Raw genomic sequence first — 21754 nt, 5'->3', positions numbered from 1 at the left:
CTCTCCTGTCAGGAAGTTCTAGAGAGTGATAAGGTCACCCCTGAGATTCCTTTTCTCCAGGCTAAACACCCCCAGCTTCCTCAGCTGCTCCTCACAGGACTTGTGCTCCAGCCCCTTCCGCAGCTCCACTGCCCTTCTCTGGACCCCTCCAGCACCTCAATGTCCTTCCTGAATTGAGGGACCCAGAACTGAGCACAGCGCTCAAGGTGTGGCCTCAATGTAATAGTTTTAGGCCTTGAAACAAAACCACAAGTCTGTAGTTTTAACTGTATCCAACAAGTTCCTTCAAAAATTTTTTCTTCTTGTCTCTTGACAACCTGCAGTGAATAATGATCTATGTTTTTCCTCTTGTGCTACAAAATTTATTCACTTAAATAGTAGAAAATGGCTAAGCTATAGGTAAGTTTGCAAATATACCTTGAAGCCATAGATCATATACTTGTACACAGATGGCTCCCTACAGATGATCATTACTCTGAGACTTGCAGAGCTCAGGAAAAACCTAGGAATTTCTCAAGGACACTACGAATCATAACTAGCTCCTGGTGTTTGATGAATTTTTACCTTGCCCAACTGTGGAGTGAATTCAGGAGCTAGAGATGGAAGAACCATCCACACTTCCAGGTTCTTCATTTTAGTTGAGTCCAAAAATGCAGGAATAGGCGGTTTCCTTAAAACCTCTTGGCAAAGGAGAAACCTTGCTTGTCAAACTCGAGAGCTACTGAACATGTAATTTCTGCAGTCCCCTTCTTACAGAACTTCAGATTGGGTTAGTGTAGGGGAAAATGTAATAGCCTTGGGATATTTGTTATGGTGCCGTTGAAATAGATTTAGTTACATATTTTATCATCTGATGCCTTGAGACCTTAATCTTTTATTATGCATATTTTCCCCTTTCAAGAGACGTTTAAGTAGCCTGTTTTTCCTCTCCTTGCAACAGCCAACAACCTGTTTGTCTTCAGGGATAAAGACAAATCTCTTGGAAGGGACTGCAGCAGATCACATTGTGTGACAGTTCATAGTTTCTGATGGTTGTGAGGAAAGGGTGACCCACTGCAGACAGCCACAATGGGCATTGCAGTTAGAAAACACCTTGAAACTGTCTCAGCTCTTTGGTGGGTTGAAGCAACTGGCTGAAGGCCAGAGCTCCCTGATGCTTGGGTACCTTTGTGGGTCTCTCAGTGGAGATGACTCACACACAAAGAGTGGAGATGAGCATGGCTGCTGGCAAGTGTGATCACAGGAGCTACGTTTACTGCAGGGAAAGAGCTCAGGTCTCAGAAAGAAATCAGTGAATGCCACCTTCAGGTGTAGGTCAACAGACTTTCCCTGAGTGTTGATGTCTGTGACTCAAAACCAAGGAGGGAGAACCCCAGAAAATGCCTTCCTGTGTGTCCATGAGTGAGTTTGCGCTACCCCTTGAGAGGTGACCCCTCTGTGTAGGAGTGGCTTCCCCCTCCCACACCTCTTGGTTGAAAACGTGGGGAGAGGAAAGCCCTTGCCATCACCACCCAGGCTTGGTGATACAGTGAGGACGGGAGTGGATTTCACTGACCTATGGATTTAAATGAAACAAACCCAAGTTTCCCTATCTGTCACATGCCACATAGGAAGGGGGAGGTATGGCTACGCCACAGATGTCCTGGATGACCTTCCCAGGGCAATGTCTGCAATCCCACATGTCACTGTGTTCCCTTTGGTAAAACATAGTAAAAAGTGATCAAGAGAGTTTGGGCAAACAAGTACTCCAGAGCTGTACATGTCAGAGCTGACCTGCCAGATGTAACTTCCAGAACACAAGGAAGGATTTCTGCTGCCTTCATGGAGACAGTAATTTAATTCTCTCTTCTATCCTGGTGCCAATTTCTATAAAAGTTGCAGGAATGACATGTGTCAGAGAATTCAACTCTGGTTGAATTTGTCTGAAACTTTTAATTGGGCTCCAAAATCATGGGGGGAGGGAGGGGAATGTGCACGTGGGAGTTGGAATATGAACAGACATTGTCATTAGATGGAGCCTAACATTTTAGGAAAGGAAGCCAAAATTCTGCATCTTCAGAGGGGTGATATGAGTGTTGACACACTGAAATCCCCAGGAGGCTTCTGAGCCCCACAAAATAGGGGTCTGACAGGTCTGTCAGGGCACAGCTGCATTAGAGGACCGGCCTTCCTACCAGGATGCTCTGTTTATTTTTAAAGCCTTTTCAAGAGCCATCTTCCATTTACACCCAACATTAAGCAAGGTGCTTATTTTCAGGGCTAATTTGTCTCTGCGTCTTAAGCGGGCACATTTTCACAATTGGCCGTCTGCGGCCCCCCGAGCTGCGGGAGCTCGGCGGGGGATGGCAGCGCGTCTCTCCTCGGGAAGGGAGGGAAGGGGGGGCTGCCTGGCTGCCGTCTCCATGCGGTACAGGCAGCGTGATCAGAGCGCTAACACAACAGCCTGTGTAATTACATGTTTCTGGGAAGTGTGTTAGCTCCATGGGGAGCTGAGTCCATTTGGAGGGAAGGAGGAGGAAGAGACTTTCTTTGGGGGGCGTAAGGTGAAAAGGGTCAGTGAGTAACCCAGCTCTCGCTCGAATACGATAAAGGTAATTGTTGCTCTCAAGTGAGCATCGGGTGCTTCCTGGCTCTGTCTGCTCTCATTGCTCATGCCTGTGTTATGCAGGCGTCTGCTCTCCTGAGCAGGCGAAGCAGGGCTTTGCGAGAAGAGGTTTGACCCTGTTGGAAGCGGTACGTGGCGATATTTGACGTTGTTTCTGCGCTAGCATCACCAGGGCAGGGAGGAAAATGCAGAGTCAGGGGCACGGCACTTCTGTGCTACCTAGGATTTATTTAGGTGGAGGAAGGACCATGGCAATTAAGAGCAATTAATTACAGTCTGCGAGCTGGGGCAGGGGGAGGATGGCTTGGACCTAACCTGTCATGTAGGTGTTTGATACATGTCCTATGCTGCTGCTGCTGCTTTCTGTGGTGGCGTGCGCCTGAGCTTTAAATATCCTGCAGTTCCTGATATCTTGTTTCTCCAGCCGGCTCTCTGTTTCATTTTCCTCTTCTCTCTAGTGTAAAATTTGGCCTAGCTTAAGCTTCTTTCCCTGGCTGTGAAGGTTATTTCTTTCCCTCCTCTCCTCCCCACCCCCTCATCCATCCTCTCCTCCTCTTGCAAATGCTCTCCGACCCTGATTTGGGGTTTCTCTCCCTGCAGTTAGCTGTGGTCTCTGTGGATGATTTGCTGTGACGGAGGGCCGAGGGCTGACCAAGTCGTGGGGAGGATTTGTATGTAGGAAGAGAGGAGATGGCTGTGCAGCGTGCTCCCGAATCTGCTCTGAGCCTGCTGATGGTAAGTGCTTGCTGAAATCCATTTGGGAAGGGGGGGTGGGCGAGGGGAGCTGCACCGCATGGATTCAGGGCTCCAAATCCACAGGAGGATTTTGTGTGAGCCAGTGCTTGGCTTTTACAGGTCCCAGGGAACTTTGCAAAGGGCTCATCTGGGGCTTGCAGAGACATTCCTCCCACGATGGGTTTTAGCACATCTGGACCAATGCTCAAGGCAGGATTTTGAAGTCACCTTTCCAGCAGAGCTGGCACTTGCATTCGGGGTTTATCCTGAGCAGAAGATTTCATTTAGCTCATTAAATCTGTGTCCTGAATTCTCACGTCCTCCTGCTTTCTCCTGCTTTTGCCCTTGCTGATTGTGAGACAACTTAAAAGATGAGACGGAGAGCTTGATTTCTCTGCTGGTTGAGAGGCATGTTTTTAGCTGTGACCAGACTCAGCTGTGGTATCACTTGGGGAATGGTCCTCTAATGCAGTGAATGGCCATTCAGCTTGCTGCAGAGTGTGTCAGATCTCCTACTGACTGCAGACCACAGGGTAATGACTGGTATTTATCTGAGCTATTTGCTACAACATGTTGAGCCACTGACCTACTTCTGAAAGTTCTGCATATTTATAATATTTTAAAGAAGATTATTTAGCAGAACACATGCCTGACTCTAGAAACATGCTAGTGTCCTGCTGCAATTAAAATAAACCCTTTTGGTGGGGTATTAGAGAGTTGCTTAGCTTTACTGATTTTTTTTTTTTTTCCCCCTCTGGTACTTCTGTTGCCATTCTCTGTGCAGCAGCATCAGAGATGGTTTTAGTGTTTTAGATCTCTGCTGGATGTTTTTCTACCTAAATGTCACTGTAACATTTCCACTGGAGAGTTGTTACAAGTAGCATGTGTGTGTGTGCACATGTGCGTGAGAATGCATGGATATGTAGGCATTATATACATATTTATATAATTATTGTCATTATTACTGATCTCTCTTCTGATTGCATTAGGAAATGGTCCCTAGCACTCAGAGACATGATGAGTTTAGTAAAGGGAATGCTGCAGGATAAGAGCCCTGCAGTGCCTAAGGTTGTTAACAAAGGTCAAGTTGAGAAAAGCAAATTTTATGTCCATTACTCAAAATGCTAAACATGCTATTAAGCCTCCACATGGTTTGTTTTATATTTGTCAGTGACTGACTTGCTGTGCAAGCTCTTTTTATTTCCTCTTGCTTACTTCTGGCCTTCCTGGCTTCCGAAACGACCTCTTTCTAATTTCTCTTTCAAAAATAAATTGTTGAGTGTCTGTAACTCCTGTGTCATTGTTTGGGCTCTATATGCTTTTAGTTTCAGTACCCTCTGAATTCTCTAGTTGAACCTCTCTTTCCCCAATTTCTGTACTCCTTGAATAGACATTGTCAAACTTCAGGGCAGTGCCAAGCTGTCAGCAAATAATTCTCTTCTAAAATGCGGCTTTCTGTGGCTACACGGCCTTGCCTCGGTTGTTATTTTTAGGTGTGTCGGGTGTTTCTGCAGCTCTGGCCTGTAACCAGAACTCCTTGGGTGTCCTCACCTTGGGCACAGACCCATGTGGATAGGCTGAGTTGGGTGTCCCCAGCCAAAGTGGTCCCTGCCTTTGACCCTGTGGATGGCTGGGGGCTGGTAGGGGTGAGATGTATTTCTGGGCTGAGAGTGGATTCATGCACTGCTCTGGCATGGTCTGGCACTAGAGGTTGGTTGTGGGTGTGGAAAAGGTGATTTGCTGTGGAAAATGCTCCACTTTGCAAACTGCTTTTTTGCCTTGGGTTTTTCTTGGGTTGTGAATCAGCTTAGTTAACTATAGAAACCTCATCCTTTCCCCTCTGCTCTGCCTTGGCTTTGATTGCACGCTCTAGCAGGCTCCCCTTGAATCAATAATAAATTCTTGCATAATTCATCCCACAATTAGCAGCTATGATGGCATCTCTTCTAAAACTGCCACCCTCCAGAGATTTAAAGATTAGATGTCTTTGGGAAGTCCACAGAAGTAGGTTTTAATACTTCAGTGAGCATTCTCCAGTGAGAGAGTTTTCTTTTAGCAGGGAGGAGAATTTCAGTACTGCATTTCCTCTGCAATAGGATGCAGAATGTGCATCCAACCATCCACTTTTCATGAGACATAATCAGCAGCATTTGGCAGTGCTGCATCATAGTCTGAAAATATTCCTTCTCAATGGAGTACCTCAGAGCACTTTGTGCTGCAAGTAAAGAAACCGAGGTACAGAGCCATTCATTGCCTTTCCTGGAATTTGATGCACTAAGTGATCCAAATCAGGAGTTTGCTCATCCCAAAAGCCTTTCTGGTTGATGAAGGAAGATGGACATCTCTGGAGTGTGGGCTTTCTTTCCTATAGAAGGACCATCTGTAGGACGTGTGTGCCCCAGCAGAGAGGCACTCATGGGACCAGGTGGCACTTCAGGGTGCCAGCCGTGACGACAGCTCATGGTGACTTACCTGTGTCCAGTAAATGCTACCCAGGACATGGTGTTGGTGTGGCCCAGAGCAGCTCCCAGGCAGCAGGTCAGTGGGGAGTTGCACATTTCTTGTGCAGCCATTATCTCATTACACCTGCCGTCTTAGTTGGACAGATCCCACTTCTCTTTAGTGACAGAAATATTGACTATATAATTAATTAATCTAAATTTAATTGCTTTTTGTTTTTATGATGGTTTCTAGCCAGTTTAATACTCAAGTGTGCCTTTCCCTCTGTTTGTAGTGATTATTTCTTCTTCTTCTTTTTTTATTTTCCTCCCAGACCAGGGAACAAGGCTCAATGAAGGAGATTTTCAGTCTTAAACATATATTTTCCTAGAATAAATGTATTGTTTTCATACAAAGACTGCAATCTGCAAATATAACTGTAACTTATCCATTCTGGTAAATATCTCGTACTGCAAATGACTCTGGATTGTGCCTGGTCTGCAGGACTCCTGCCTCTACCTTGCTCCAGAAATCACAGAAGATGAGGGATGTTGCCTGGTTCAGTATGAAGGAAATTGGGCTGAACTGTGTCCAAAGTGGCTCTGCCTGTAGCATTATCAAAGCATTAAAACAGAGCTTCCTCAGCTTCTGTGAATCAAGAGAGGGGAGCCTCTAAGCATGAAATAACAAATATTTTGTTAGGACTGATAACACCTGCTGTGTTAAGATCATTAATACTGATGGGAGTGATACCAATAGGTTTTTATGTCTATCTTATTAGTATATTGTAAAATTTTAAAGCTGCAGACATGTTGATTGCACATAGTTTAACAGCACAATAAGTTACGATACCTGGTGTCTCCTGAGACAGCATTACTGCATCTCATGAAAATACATCTTAAGGACTTGACCTTCAAACTACTCTAGGTCATAACACTAACACTAATTAATCTGTGTTAAATGACAACAGAGGTTCCAATGAGCAAGGTATACAGCTCAGTGTTTACGAATTAATCTAAAATGATCTTAAAATGCCAGGGAAGAGAAGCACAGTTCTCTCTTTGCAGTAAAGCTTCAGCTTCTAGCTCCAGCTAGCTGCTCTCACCCTCTTCATCAAAATGAAGTTTTTCCCTGGTTATAATCCAGCTTTACTCTTTCTGATCTGTATATACAAATACTTTCCTTGAAGAAATAACAGTATAACATTAGAAAATAAATACACTTGTAAATTAATGGTAACTGCTTGTGTTTGGAGGAGCATCATTAATTTCAGGGGTCTTCATGTGATGCTTTCACATGGTGAAATTCATTATTTTGGGTCTTGAATGAGTTGCATCCAAACTGAGGCTGGAATAGGGTGTATGTGAGATTCCTTCATTACATGGGACTTGGTTATTTCTGTAGTTCAGGGAGAAAAAGGCCAGCAGGGAATTTGGAGCATTAACTCAGTCTGTGGTGTTCACAATGCCCAGGCTGAAGAGTGAGAAGTTGGGTGGCCAGCACAGTATTGAGGCTTCTGACCTTGGTGTTTCCTTGTTCTATTGGGAGACAGACTCCTGCAACAGAAAGATGTGAAAACTGCTCAGTTTCTAAACTGCATCAGAATTAATTGGCATCTGACTGCCACTGTCCACTGAAAATTCCAGATTTCTGATGTGATTCCTCCTTTTTGAGAGGGTTGTCCTGAATCATCCTTCCATCCCTCAAGCGAAACAACACCGGAGTCCTCAAAACAGCGTGAACCTCCTTGATCTGATAATTTTTCTGAAGTGTAGCACTGAACTCTACAGAATTGCTCTTAAAACACATTCCAAGATTTAACTGCATCCTTACTAAACCCTATGAGGGCCATGCCCTTCTTGGTTGGCTTCTGAGCTGTTGGACCTGACAGCATTCCAGATATTCCATAAATTATTTCGTATGCTTAACTGCTACATTTTATGTCTGAAGTCCACCCCTGTGAAGACAAATTTGGTAACTAAAATGATATAGAGCTTCCAAGCCCCATTTAGACCTAGGACTGCCCCCTCCCCCCAGAAAGCTGTGTTCTGTCCCCCTCAAACCTCTAGACAGATTGCAGCAGCACGGCTCAGCTTGGAGGATCATATTAAAACCTTTGGGAGCAGCAAGGTTACAGTGGAAGGATGAGGTCATTTTCTGCCTCTCTCATCTCAGGCTTAAATTATTTCTGCATTGACAGTGTGCAAAAGCCCTAGACATTCAAACCTCCTTGCCACAACCTTATCTACAGGCCACGCTGCCTTGGAAGGTCAATGCTTGACACGCTCTTTCCATGGAAACAAAACCCACTCATTGCATTCTGTGGCGTGGTGAGGAGGTTAATGCAGCTCTCAGCTGATGCTGAGGCGGGATAACATGTCAGCAGTGCGTGACCAATACTCGCCACTCTGGGTGTGAGCAGCATTGCTTGGGAATGAATAACGCCTTCCCCTGGGATCCTGCTGTGCCGCTGACATCTGGCCCTCTTCAGCTTCATGCCCAAAATGAGGTCTGTGGGGACACTTGCACAGCAAGGGGAGGTGATTATGCAGCCCTCTCCACCCTACTTTCACAGATATTTCCACCGCGCAGGTGTGTGGGCTCCACCCGCAGCCTTCCCAGAAGGTCTGGGCAGGAGATGATAACGTACCCCGGCACCCGGGGGTCGCTGGGGAGGGTCTGTGCTGGCAGGAATCTCCCTTCCTCCCTGGCTCTGTCCTTGCTCCAGCCAGGCAGTAATTTGCTAATGGGCTTCACGAGCAGCAATAGCTGAGCTGTGCTGGTTGCTCTTTTAGAGGAGAGAATGAGAGCAGCAAATTCCTGCTTGGTGCTGTGTGGCTGCATGCTACCGTGGACTGGGAATTTAGCCATTTCTTGTTGATAATTTCCCCTGTAGCACTGAATTATTTCTGAACTTTACTATTTGTCTTTGTAAACTTGTAGTAAGACTTCAAACACAGTGATTTAATTCAGCTAAATGAGATTAAACACTCCCCGGCATTACTCTTGGCTTCCCTGTGGTGGATGTCACCTTTTACCCATCTGAGCTGCACGACTATAAAATTGTTATCCTTCAATTCTGCTCTAGTGCAAGCCATCAATTTTCTTTTCCTTGTCCCTCTGCCTGAGCATGCTGTTGAAGAAGTAGACCATAATGTTTGCACATCTGAATTCTCACATTTGTTACTATGCCTTATAAAAGGAGAAAGAGGGATTACTGGATTATCTCTTTTTTTATTATGTATATGGCTTTTGCTTTGTATTCTAGCTGCTCATTCTGAATAACTGATAAAATTATCTCATCAGAGATGTGGCCATTGATTTTATTTTTTTCCAATTCTATAGAGCATTGCTATTTGTAGAAGAGAATTAGTGGGCACTTGAGTAAATGATCATTATGATTAATAGGAGCATTTCTACAATTAAATGAAAAGTAACATACTAACAAATTGAAAAGACCTCTAAATATGTCTACTTCTTTTGACAGTATACAAAAGAATCATATTGCTTTGGCTTTTTAAAAAGAGAATGCATTGGGAAATTTGACTGATATCCCTAAACTAAAATAAAACGTTAAAAAAAGCTATAATTGCCCTAATAAAGATGTGAGGTTATAAATAGCTATTAGTATATGGGAAGGACTTGTAACATTGGACAATTGCAATTTTTCCTGTTCTTTGCCTTCTGGTTACGAATGTCATACTTCTGTAATTACTGTACTCATAATTTCTCAGCATGGCAGTGATCCAGCCTGCTGACAAGCTGACGTGGTTAGCACATCAGGGCTCGGAGATGTACAAAAGTCCCATGTGGATCCTTCCTCAGTACATCCCATGAAAATGGAGATTTTTGTGATGTGGCACCTAAAGCTGCTGTGCTCAAGTGGCCAGTCCTGCCAGCACCAGCAATAGCTGCTTTGTGTCATGTGTCTTGCTGAAAACAAAAGCCACCACAGTTAGTGGCTGATCCCCCACCAAAAGCTGGATGGGGGGGTCAGTCAGGGAGAGTGGATGGAGGTTTGTGCTCTCAACAGCCAGCATGCTGTTCCCAGCTCTCCAAAGCCACCACAAAGGCTGCCAGGGAATGTGTGTTTCCGCCTTTGGCATCACTGGCAAACCTTGGACAAACACCTCCCTCTGCTTCTGCTGACAGACACATACATTTTGCCCCCACGTCTTAATTCTTTCTGCTTTTAACTTTCAGCAAGCACAGAAACGTGCAGAAGTGCACTGAAATCAGCCATTTCACAAAGAGGTTTTAATGGCACTGAGCATCAAACTAAGCTGAACTCAACATCTATTTGAAGAGATATGAATTTTCTTATTTAAATGAATTCTGGCCTGAAACTACAGCTCTCAAAGCATGTGATTAAAGCTCCTGCTTGCTTTTTGGAAGGGCTTTATCATATTAGGGAGTCCTGCTCAGAACCCTGTTAGCATGCACTTGTCCAACAGCAACGCCTGAGACCAAGACTTGCTGGAAGGCACTGTGGTACCAGTTGTTCCTTGAGAAGCCTCCCAGGCACAAAGACACCCACAGAGTGTCTGTATTTCATGGAAACAAAAGCCACAGTGAATGCCAGAAACCTATTTAGAGGGGTGGATCTACAGGCACAATCTGATCAGCTTTTTGCATCCTTCATGGGATTGAAGCTGGTAATTCCCAAATCAAAGCCAGCATCTCCTGGTGCTAGCTCCAGTGCCTGGCCTTAGCTCTTCAGGTCCCCAAAACCTAGTGATAGTGCTGAAATACAAACAACTGACCAGGAACAATGACACTTGAGCCCACAGTGCTTGGTTTTCAGGGCATGTTATAAAAGCCTTGCCGAAACAATAAAACGGAGTGAATGAACATGAATTGGGAGAGCACAAACCTGGATGCAAAAATAATCTACCCCAATATCTTTGTAAATCTGTTGCAGGGATATTGGGGCACCCCAAAATTTGCCAAAAGCCAGATGGCCCTTCTTCTTCCTTTCCTTACTCCAGCACACACTGCCCACCTCTTGCCACTGAAGGGATGTTCTCTGCAATGTGTTCCTCACTGTTCTCCCTTCTCTCAATCCATTTACAACCACCAGAGAGATGAAAATTATTTTGGGGGAGACTTTTCTAGCACAGAGGCAGAATTCACACAGAGCCTTGCTCCACAATATTTTTCTGTCTGTGGGCAGGCTGTGATAACCCTCGTATTGCAAGACACTCGGCTTTAGCTCCCCGTAATTTGCGCAAACTTAATGGAGGAGTGTTGTAGAACATATGTTTGGCTTAATATAGGTTCAAGGGGTTTTTTAGTCTAATATGCTAAAATAAAATCCAGGACACCTTTACAGTAAATAAGATTGACAAGTTTTTCATTTTTTAATAATATGAGGCTAATTGAGCCGTAGTGGTCAGAGCACATTGTATTTCCTGGTAATTAATTGCTGGCTGCAAGAGTTGACTGCATAAAACTACGCCTCGGGCCATTAACCCCAGGTCATTAGTACTCAAGGAAATGTCTAGTGAAGGTCATTATTACTGCTGCTACATAAGCTACTGTAATAGAAAAGAGTTGGCATGATCTTTTCAAGAACCCATTTTCCCTGTTCTAGTCTCATTTCAGATAACTGGGTGCAAAGGCTCTTCCCAATTATTCTGCATTTACATTCACTTTCAGGGGGTGAGAGGTTGCTGAGAGGTTGTTCGTTTAGCTTTATGTGGCCTGAAATATTGGCCTTCCCAAAGGATTGACACAGGTTTGTGCTGTCAATCCCAGGGGGATGGACAAAGCCCCGGTGAAAACCCAACAGATCCCTCATGTTGGCTTCTTTAGCAGCAAGGCACAGACTCTGGGTGGTTGGCTGTGGGGTAAATGGGGCAGTTGTTGCACCATGTGGAACCAGTGGTGTTTGTGCCCTGATATCTCTGCTTTGGATTGGGTTTCCAAGGTTTTGGTGGTGGACCAAAATCAGCCTTCTCATGTAAAACAGCCTTTCTTTTGGTTATCCTGTCATCTCTGGAGGGGCTTCCAACTCCCAAATCAAGAAGGAGCCATAGGGAGATTTGTGTTTGTGCTGTCCCTCAAACTGCTCTGTAGGTCAAAGTCTCCAGAGCAGCAGAATGATATTGCTACTGAAAACTAAAATTAAAAAACAACAGTTGTGAGGACTAATTTATTTCCTCCCCTGGTGTAGTTGAGAATTCCTTTTTTTTTTTTTTGTTCAAGACAAAGTGCTAACGGAACAAAAAAAAAAAAAAAGAAACATTTTTAGTACTTTTTTTAGTACTTTAACAAGATATTAGTAATAATAGCACTTATTTACTACCTTAAAAACAGTTTTATGTTGAATGCTGTTTTCTCTAATCATGTGTTTAAAATAGGGTGAGTATTTTGCAGAGACCAAAGTCCTTGAATCAGTATTATGAGACTGCTGGCTCTAATGACTTTGTGAGCAGGCACTTCGGCTCTAAATAGACAAAATTACAGACTGAATAAGACACAGTGATGGCACAAGAAAAAGAATGGGGAAATTTAGTAATATGCTGATGTTCCTAGCAGTGTTTGGCTTTTTTCTTCCCCACTTCAAAATTTTAGTTTGGAGTCAGGAGTTAAATAATCTATATAAAGAGACTATTTTGCCCTCTTGATCAATATAGAAACTTCTTTTGTCACCATCCTTATGTAAGCAAAGGGTTACTTGTTCTGAGTCCCCTGCTGATGGAATGCCCCTCTTCAACTCTCCCTCTGGATCTATTATCATTCACTGTCTTGCAAGAAATAATAAACTAACCATGCTGCTTGTATTGGTTCCAACACAAATGTTTTTGTATTGTGGGAATGTTTTCAGCTATTCTCCCATCAAAACTGTGCTACTAGACTTCTTTGGTCAGGCAGGGCTTAGGTCAGTTTAGGGAGTTTCTGATTTTTGGATGTCCCACTTAAATTTGAAGATCTAAATAAAAAATCATCCATGTGAAGTTTCTGTGAGAGCTCTGATTCACCAGTAGGAATAAAACCTTAACTGCAAAGTCCAGAGGTGCCTGGTTTCTTGGACATGGATCCTGTTTTGAATGTTCCTGTTTGGTTTGTCTCTATTTAGGGATTACCCCTTCCAAATACAGGTTACAACATTAACTTTCTGCATTTCTTCCAAGAAAATGTATCTGTGCTCACATTGCAAATAAAATGTGCCTGCTGTGGCTAAGCATGGATATATTTGGGGGGAAGAGGAGGAAATGAGTGCTATCCACTTGCACGATGAAATGTAAACTGATTGCAGAGTTACTGAATATTTTAAGACTGTATGACTCCACGGACAAATTGAAAAACCTAGCAGTTTTGTACATGATGGGAATAAGGAAAATGTCCTTTTTGAAATCAGCATCATTGTCCATGTATAATAAACTAGGAGTGGCTTAATTGCCAAAGCTTTTGCAAATTGAATAGTATAGTAATCTCTTATGAGAGTCAGTTTTAATTTTTAATAATCTTTAATTAAATAAGCATTCACGACACATTTGGTATTTGTGCATTAGCACAACAGTCTCTGGGTAGTCAGTGTCATTCTCTCATATGCAGGCTGGTGTCAATTGATTTTCCATGGTCAGTAGCTGTAGTTGAATCTGTTTAAGTTCCATAAAACTTCCCTCATTGCACAAAACCATTCCTGTCTGAGGGAGAAGGATTTGTGCTTTCTTCTCTTAGGATCATGCTGGGAATAGAGTGTAAATCCATATTATTCTACTTATCTCCATGACATTTCCAATTTCTACAGATGCAATCAAAAGAATTTGTCTCATTGATCTTCAAACTCTTTGACGATTTCACACTCTGAGCTGAGTGGTGTGAGCTGTTCAGTCGCCCCATTGCTTTCCATCAATATAAGTTTTTACCTAGATCAAGACAGCACGTTTGCTGCATATGAGCTATGAATCTTGAAGATTGTTGTTGGTATACTGGTGGAATATTTATCTTCAAACTGAAATGAATTCTTAGATGAGTCATTGCATACATACCCTCTCCTGATATTTTTAGGTGCTAAAGCCACTATTTCCATGAGGCTGGGTTGGGGAAAATTGTCCATAATGTTTCGGATGTACAATTAAAGTGCCATCTGCCTCTGTGATGCAGCAGATGTATAATTGATATTCACTGCTGATTTGCCTCTTGATTTTCTGCAGACATTGAATGCTGTAATTGTTTATACAGTATGATCCTGAATACCCATGTGAGAATTTTCCTCCTCTCATGTTCCTAAAAGAAGTATCACTACCATCCTCAATACTCAGGAGATGGATTCATTAAAAGATAATTTGCAGATAGCTAGACTAAAATCTTACAGAAATCTAGTGAGTAAGTAAAAGAACAAGTTTTCAAAAGGAGTGGCTTATTCCCATAGGATCATGGCTTAATATAGGAGAGCTTGTTGGGAAAACATAAAATGCTGATGCAAAATCTGGTTACCTTTGTAACACTGATTGCAATGCAGCTTGTAGCTAAGAATAAAAAAAAAAAAAAGAGAGAGTTATTTTATTTTCTGCTCCTTTTTTGCAAAGATAGAAACCTTCTTCAGGGGAAGAATTTTATGTAGAGTAAAACCAAAAGGTCAACTGTAACATCAAAAGAACTATCTTCTCTAGGGCAAAGACAATTTAATACAAAACAGAGATAGAAACCACAGCAGTGAATTCTGAGCAGATGGGAAAACAGAGATATGCTACTTTTTTTCTTTTTAATCCACTGTCTTTCCAGTTCAAAATTCAATCACTAAAATCTTGATCAATCAGCAGGTGGTAATTTTACCCTATGACTGGTTTCTAAAGTTCTTCTGAGAATACTCTAGACCTGAATCTGCTCATGCTGAAATAACAGCAAAATGTGACCAGTCACCTCAGTGGCAGGAGGTTAGTGGCTCTACTTCATATTGCTGCCCTTCTTTTTGACAGCAGTGGCTTTTAAACACATTAGTTAAACTCACTATGAAGCGGCAATGATTGTCCAGGGCTTTGCATTCGCTTCAAAAGAAGGAAAAAATGGTGATATAGAACCTGAATCTGGCTTTGCTGCAAGTAACATTCTCAATGATCGTTTCTTAAGCCCATGCCTGGCTCCCAGGAAAAGTCAGCTCTCTGGGCACCCAGAGAAACCAAGGCCCATTGTGTTGCAACTTGTTCCCTTTTTGTGAGGTGTTGGCTGTACTCAGCGTAATCCAAAAGAATCCCTTGTGTTTTCCAGAGGCTGAACACTTGCTCTCACGTCTCCATGTCTCTAAGGTAGCAGTGTGCTTGTAGGTAAGGGACATCATGCTGATGGTTACAGAGTGTGACTCCTGAGGCAGTCTAAGCAAAGGACCAAGTGAAAGGCTGAGGGTGCAGCAGAAAGAAAGCACAAGGGTGTGGATACTAAAAAGCTAGGAGCAGAGGAATTTTCCAGCTGCTGCAGCATCCTGTGGAGTTTTTCTTTCTCATGCAAGCTAGCTGAGAAACAGTTTGAGGTATTTGTAAACCAAGGCTTTATCTCACAGGCGCAAACTTGTTATGCTGGTCTTGCTTTGATACACTGAAGAAAATATTTTGAAATGGGTGTCAGAGCCTCTGCTAATCAACCTGAGAGGTGGATGGTCAAGCGACCAATGGGGTCATGCCACCCTTGTGAACAAAGCTATATAAACTGATTTATATAATTAAATATGGGCCATTTTAGCCACTTATCCTGAAACTGGACTTGTGTCGTTCTTTGCCAGCAGCATAGAGGATGCAGAGGATGGTTTGGGGAGGAGAGATGGAGTCAAATCCAAGCAAACGAGGTGCAGTGCCCAACAGATCAGTCCGGTTCTGTTCAAGTTTTCTTTCACATCTCTGTTGCTGTCTGCAGGAATCCACCAAGTTAAAGAGAACCAGAGAGACAATTCAGGAGAATTTGACTATGTTAATGATGTTGAACATTTGCAGGAGGGAGAGGAACCGCTTTTCTTCACGAGTCATTTAGTCACAGCCTTGATGGGTGCTCTGGGATAAACACAATCAGAAATCCAGCTACAGCACAATGTATGGGTAATTTTATGCATGTTTCTTCTTGTTGAGGTCTAACTGGGCTCTTCAACATGGAGAGATGACAAGATGTGAAGGGAAGACATTTCACACTGTTGCTCATGTGTTCTTGAACATTTTATTTGATTTTATTTTAAATTTTTATTTCATGTATCTTTCACTCACTCATGTAGCAAGCTTTTGGATATGTTTATTGCATAAAGATTCATCTTCAGATCTGGCTTATACTTACTGAGAAGGTCACCCCTGAAGGGGTGGTTGCAGTCTCACAGCAGATATGGTGCAGTGCTTGGGTTGAGCAGACAAGAAATTAGGAGACATTATTATAGAGAAGGGTGTGCAGAGTGGACTGGACTGTGATTAAACAGAGCTGAAACTTGCTCAGATATGGAGGCAGCACGAAACTGGGATCCCAGATCCTCTGAGCAGAAGGTTGAGCACCTCCCTGTGCTAACTCAGCAATACCACTGTCTTGCTGCTACCCACTTGTCTGAAGTGTGGCTTATTCTCTTAGTTGCACTGTACTACATATAAATAAATCAGCCATAGAGAAATTGGTTTTGCATTAGTCACTGGCTGGATGAAAAGCTTAGTTCATGTTAACACAAAATGAGTGTTCTATCACTGTTTAATTCACATGGTTCAAAATGAAACTCCAAAGACAAATTTAAGCTTTTATTCAAATCAAAAGGTCAAAATTAACCTTCACTGGTTACTTACCAGGTTTGCCATTCCTAAAAATGACTTGAATATATGGAACTGCTTTCTTTTCAGTAGCATGAAGGACTAAGAGACTATAGCAGTGGAAGGGAGAGCTGCAGTACCCGTTTGGGAGTGGGAATTCAGGGAGATGCTGGTTGCAGCTTCTGCAGCATGTTTGTGTTTGTATAGGACAGGTGTTAGAAAAAGTGAAGAACTCATCCTTGGAGCAGGAGTGTAGAACACAGGACTCCTGTCATCCAACAGAATGCTTCCCAAACCAGGAAACTTAGGGAAAGCAGAAAGATTTGCCTTGTGGATCCTTCATTACCCTGTGGTCCTGGGGGCTGTGCTCTGGGAGACTTTGATATGGAGCCCTCCTGGAGCTCACACCCCCTCAGGGTTAGGAGAGCCAATGATGGTGATTTCCATTTTTGGGGGCAAAATCTCTGTGGAAAACAAAACAATGTGTATGGGAATGTTTGGCAGGTTAATGGCACCTACCAGCCTTCCAAACAGCAGCTGCCCATCAGCAGCTCTGGTGACACCTCACTCCTCTGAAGACATCACATGCAGGTGACAACACACACATTCATCAGAAGCCTTTAGAGTTGTTTTGGCCCTCTGCAACACTGCTGAGTTTATTTTCTGTGCTAACCAATTGCATCCTGTGATTCCCATAGGACTTCCAAAAATATGTGAGCAACCCTAGGGGACCAGAGCCTTGTTCCCCCAGGCAGTGGGCTGGAAGGACCTCCTTGTGGGAAGGAACAAGTGTTCTCGCCTCAAAACCTCTTCTGCTACAGCTTTGTTTGATTCAACTCTGGTCCTGTCAGTCTAAATAGGAAGGCAGCTTCCCCCCAGAGAAGCATTCAAAGCTTCACATAAAGTGTCTTCATTTTTGTCATGTGGAGCTGTGCGGGGCAGATATGAGCTGCAGCGTGTACAAAGGCACCACAGTGAGAGAAACCACAGCGAGGGCTTCCAGAGCACAACATCTGGTGGGGGAGCTGGAGTCTGCAGTGATTAGAAAAAGGGTTGTGTTATTGCCAGAATCAAATTATCTGAAGGTGTCCTGCTGGTAAGCAGCAAGTACAGGCTGTACTGAGTCCTAAATTGGTGAGTACGAGAGAGATACTATTAGATCTTTAAATCTCTCTTCGAGTTAAGTTGGGTTTTGTCAATATCCTCATCTAAAACCTAATGCAACATGTCTCAAGACACAGGCCATGGCTGAAACAAATTTTATTTTTGCTTCTGCACATTAATATTCTGTTCTTCAGTTTTGGGGAAGGTTTCCCATCAGAGTTTTCCCTTAGGAGTTTGAAGGGCTTTAGTGAGAAGCAGAAATCAATGGCTCACTTGTCCTAACAGGTCTCTGTCTTTCTTAAAAATAATTCCTTCTAGTTGTGGGGGAGAAAATCCTCCACAGGACAGAAGTCAATCGTAGCTGAAAATTAAGCTTGCAGGGAATTGGAATGGGATTCTGTGGGATGATCTTTGTCATCCAAGGGATCAGGCCAGTTAGGTGTTACCTGCATCCCAGCTGAGATGCAGTCTCTGGCCATGTGGATGCTCCCCTTCTGCTCTCAATGCTCTTCTTTGACATTCTGTGTGAATTGATTTTCCTTTGCTTTGCAGCAGATAGAATTTAACTCCTGGGTGTCAGCTGAAGAACAGTAACCTCAGCTGCTTCAAATCCAACAGTTAAAGTGGTCTTATCATTCCCTATTGCGCTATCCTTACAACGATCTCAAAAACCCAGAAATATCATGTTTTGGAGGTATATCTAAGTTTTTAGCACAGGATGAGGCATCACTGGCAGTGGTAGGTGGATTTGCTCCTCCTGCTAGGAATTCACTGCTATCTCCCTTCCACATCCCAATAATCAGCCAGGGTCATCTAAACCTTATTCCCTCACCCACAATTATGCACCTCTATGTTACCCTCCTGCTGCTGTGTTTGCACTATTGCGGCACCTGGGCTCTTGTTAGAGGCAGGAACTTAATTCTAAGAGAAACTTTGCAAACATGGTAAAAAAATTAATATTTCCTTTTCATCCTCAAGTTCAAATCTTTTAGATCACTGTAAATTGGACATTTGTCTCCCTTGGCTGGCAAGGATAACTGCTCCATTGCAGGTTTTCCTCTGGGGAAATTTATAGGGAGATTTAAATATGAAGAGAATGGTCCCCTTTAAAGTTGCATATGCTAAAGGAATGTGACTTATGAATCCTGTTAGCAGTAATGGCTGCATGAGAGTATCAAATACTTAGCCAAATCAAGATTTTGCTGTGATGCATCTTGCACTAGAAGGGTTGCTATAAATTTTTGAACTGTGCCAAACATTTTTATGTACCTCGGGTATGCAGGCTATGTTTGATGCTTATAGAAGTTGCGTCTGTTTCGCTTTTGTTGCTGGCTACTGGAGGAACACATGCATGTGTTTGTGTAGCTGAGCAGAATTAAAACTCATCTGGTTTGCAGTCTCAACAACAAAAAATGCTGCTGCCTGCAGTAAAAACAGGAGATAATTTTAAAATGCAAATAAACCATCAACCTTGTGTTGGGAAGAGACCGGTGTTTGCATAATTTCTGGTGGCCAGCATAGGTGACACCTTCTGGATAGAGCAGATTCAGTGGAGAGTAGCGACGCACTTGAAAATTGCCGGTATGAAATATTTATATAAAACTCTGCTTCATGCGGTGAATATTTGAACAATTAAAAATCTGTTCTCTGTCGCTTTCTGGCCGCGGGCTAAGCTGAGGGCCTGGCTTGAGGATGGTGGTGGTTGTAGCCTGGCAGCTGAACAGTACCTGTGGGATCATGCTGGAACAGATGGGAAGACCAGCAAACTTAGAGGACTGTCATGGTCTAACCCCAGCCAACAACTTAACCCCACACAGCCACTCACTCACTTCTTCCCAGTGGGACTGGGGAGAGAATTGGAAGGGAAAAAGTGAGAAAACCCACTGGTTAAGGATAATTTATTGATTGAAATAAATAAAATAAAACAAGGTGATAAATTTTGGAGCCTACCAGAGACCTGGAGAGGAACTTTTTACAAGGACATGTAGTCAAAGAACAAGAGGCAATGGCTTTAAAATACCAAAATTTGTCTGTGGAGATTCCTGTGACTCCTGGTTGTTTTGTGGGTCCATTATCTTTGAAGAAAAGTCTTTGTTTTAGTGTCATAATAATTGCTTGACCACTGCAGAGATTTTAGTGCTTCTGCAATTTGTGGGAACACCAGAGTGGTCTCAGGGGCTCAGCCTGTCCTTCAGCACCTTTCTGAGCTGGGGCACAAGTCTGCAGGATTGTTTGGATATCAAACTGTCTCCCTTAATGATGAGGCCATTTCACAATGCACCAGTGATATTATTAAAACAAATTCTCCAACACTACATTAAAAAATACGGACCAGAAGCAGGGGGCTGTGCATGCACCTTTTTGTTCATTTTTTCCAGCGGGGCTAAATAGTTTATTTTCTTTCAGGTTGCCCACTTGAATCCCGCTGAATCAGGACAGAAAATTACTGAACGCATGAGAGGAGTGCAGTAATCATTTGGGGTCAGTGAGCTATAGATTGCAATATTTGGCAGAGTTATTGCACTTGCCTGCGAGCCACAGCCGTGTCCCCACTGCACCCAGAGGGAGAGGAGGGACAGGCTGTTCTGCATTTCTCTCCCTTGGCCTTCCCCTTGTGCCCCCTGGGTCATCAGCCCTTCCTACCTGCTGAAGCCTTTCACCGCTCCATTAATGATTATTTTTAATCAAAGAGATCAGAGTTCTTTTTCCCAGTTGCCAGTTTGGTTCTTATCACGCTGCTGATCATTGCAGCTCACTAAGAGGATGAAAATAACCATCCAGATCATGAAGTTCAGACATAGGAAACCTGAGTAGCCAAGGTAACCAGCTTTATTTGATCTGATACCTTAATTTTTTCCCTCTGTCTCTGCATTCTATGAGGTATTTTACTTTGGCTTCCCCAAGGCAATCTACCAATAACTCAATGACAGCTCCCCAGTCTTACTCCTTGTTTTTTAAGCTTCTGGATACTAGACTTGAATTTTGAGGACCTGTTTTCAAGCACTGGCATGTATTTTCTGTATGCCCTTGGTCAGTCTCCTTCACTTCTCAGAATGTTCATGGTTTTGTAAAATGGTTCAAAGTCCTTTTTGCAGGACCACTTTGCCACCTGCAGTGTGCCAGGTCCTTTGGCAAACCACTAATTCAATAATGAGAGAGAGGAGAAATTAGGGTAACTGGCCCATGCACAAAGATGAACATAAAGCCAAAGAAGGGAACTCTTGCTGGACTGGATTCAAACTCTGCCTCCTTACCAAGGACAACTTGTGTGAGCAGAGGTTCATTCCACGATGAGCAAGCGCCAGGCTGCTGCTCGCCATGGAAGATGGGACTCCTGGCTCCCTAAAACTATTAATTAGTTGGAACTGAGGCTCTCACTGTTGCTTCCATGACTCAGTCTATAACAGCAGTGGGAACTTTCAAAGTCAACTTTATGACCATACTCTGCCAGCCTGCTTATTAATGATATGCAAATTATAGAAGTTCAAACATTTGCATTTAATGCTCATAGTTGTTTCTTTGATTGCTAATGATGTTGATTCACGAAGAAAAAGCTTTCTAAAATAAAGAGACTATTTCATGTACCACACCAAAAGCAAATGAAAGGATGTTGCATACAGCAATTTTTGGTCACGTTAAGCCCTGTCCAAACACCTCAGGACTCATAAATTAGGTGGAAATGAAATGTGATTTCATTGAGCTAATGAGATAGACTTTAATTTTTAAACAGAATTATAACTTAGAGCAAACAATAAACATGGACATTTAGTAATGAACTCCTGTCCTGAATTTCACTGCACAGTTGTCACAGATCTTTATTATTTATTCATGTTACAAGGTCAGCATGGCCACTGTCCACGTCCTAAAAGACTTATTCCTGGAGCAAGTTGTCCACCTCTAAACTTATGGTGTGAATTACCTTTGCTACCTTATGAAGGACAAAATGCCAGGCTCCTGACATAGAAAAAGATTCTCAGAACTTGTTACAAGGGTGGAAAAAAGAGATTTTTTTTTCCCCTTGAATTGCTTTTTCAGACAATGAAACATCACTTGACTCTGTGTAGGCAAGTTGTTCACAGGGTTGAATTCATCTGGTCTGATCATCTGCTTTCCTGTGAAAGCCATAAAAGGAAAATTGCTATGTCTAGGGCACTGA

The 21754-nt window shown here is 43.0% G+C and overlaps 1 protein-coding gene across 2 annotated transcripts in view; it reads left to right on the top strand.

Moving 5' to 3' along the window:
- The first annotated feature begins 2839 nt into the window (after positions 1-2839).
- FRMD4A (FERM domain containing 4A) overlaps positions 2840-21754 on the top strand; it is a 359132-nt gene continuing 340217 nt past the window's right edge. The window contains exons 1-2 of one of the 2 annotated variants that reach the window (XM_042053262.1): positions 2840-2927; positions 3206-3340. In XM_042053262.1, coding sequence (XP_041909196.1) covers positions 3296-3340 — 45 coding nt within the window. In that variant the 5' untranslated portion in view covers positions 2840-2927; positions 3206-3295. Of the gene's footprint in view, positions 2928-3030; positions 3108-3205; positions 3341-21754 lie in introns of those variants that run through there. The other variant, XM_042053270.1, reaches the window with a different exon arrangement.

Source organism: Corvus kubaryi, unplaced genomic scaffold, assembly GCF_017639235.1.
Source record: "Corvus kubaryi isolate FWS band 111438036 unplaced genomic scaffold, C.kubaryi_AGA036_p1.0 135, whole genome shotgun sequence".
Lineage (NCBI taxonomy): Eukaryota > Metazoa > Chordata > Aves > Passeriformes > Corvidae > Corvus > Corvus kubaryi.
Note: the sequence above shows the minus strand (reverse complement) of the source record. Positions and strands in the feature narration are given on the sequence as shown.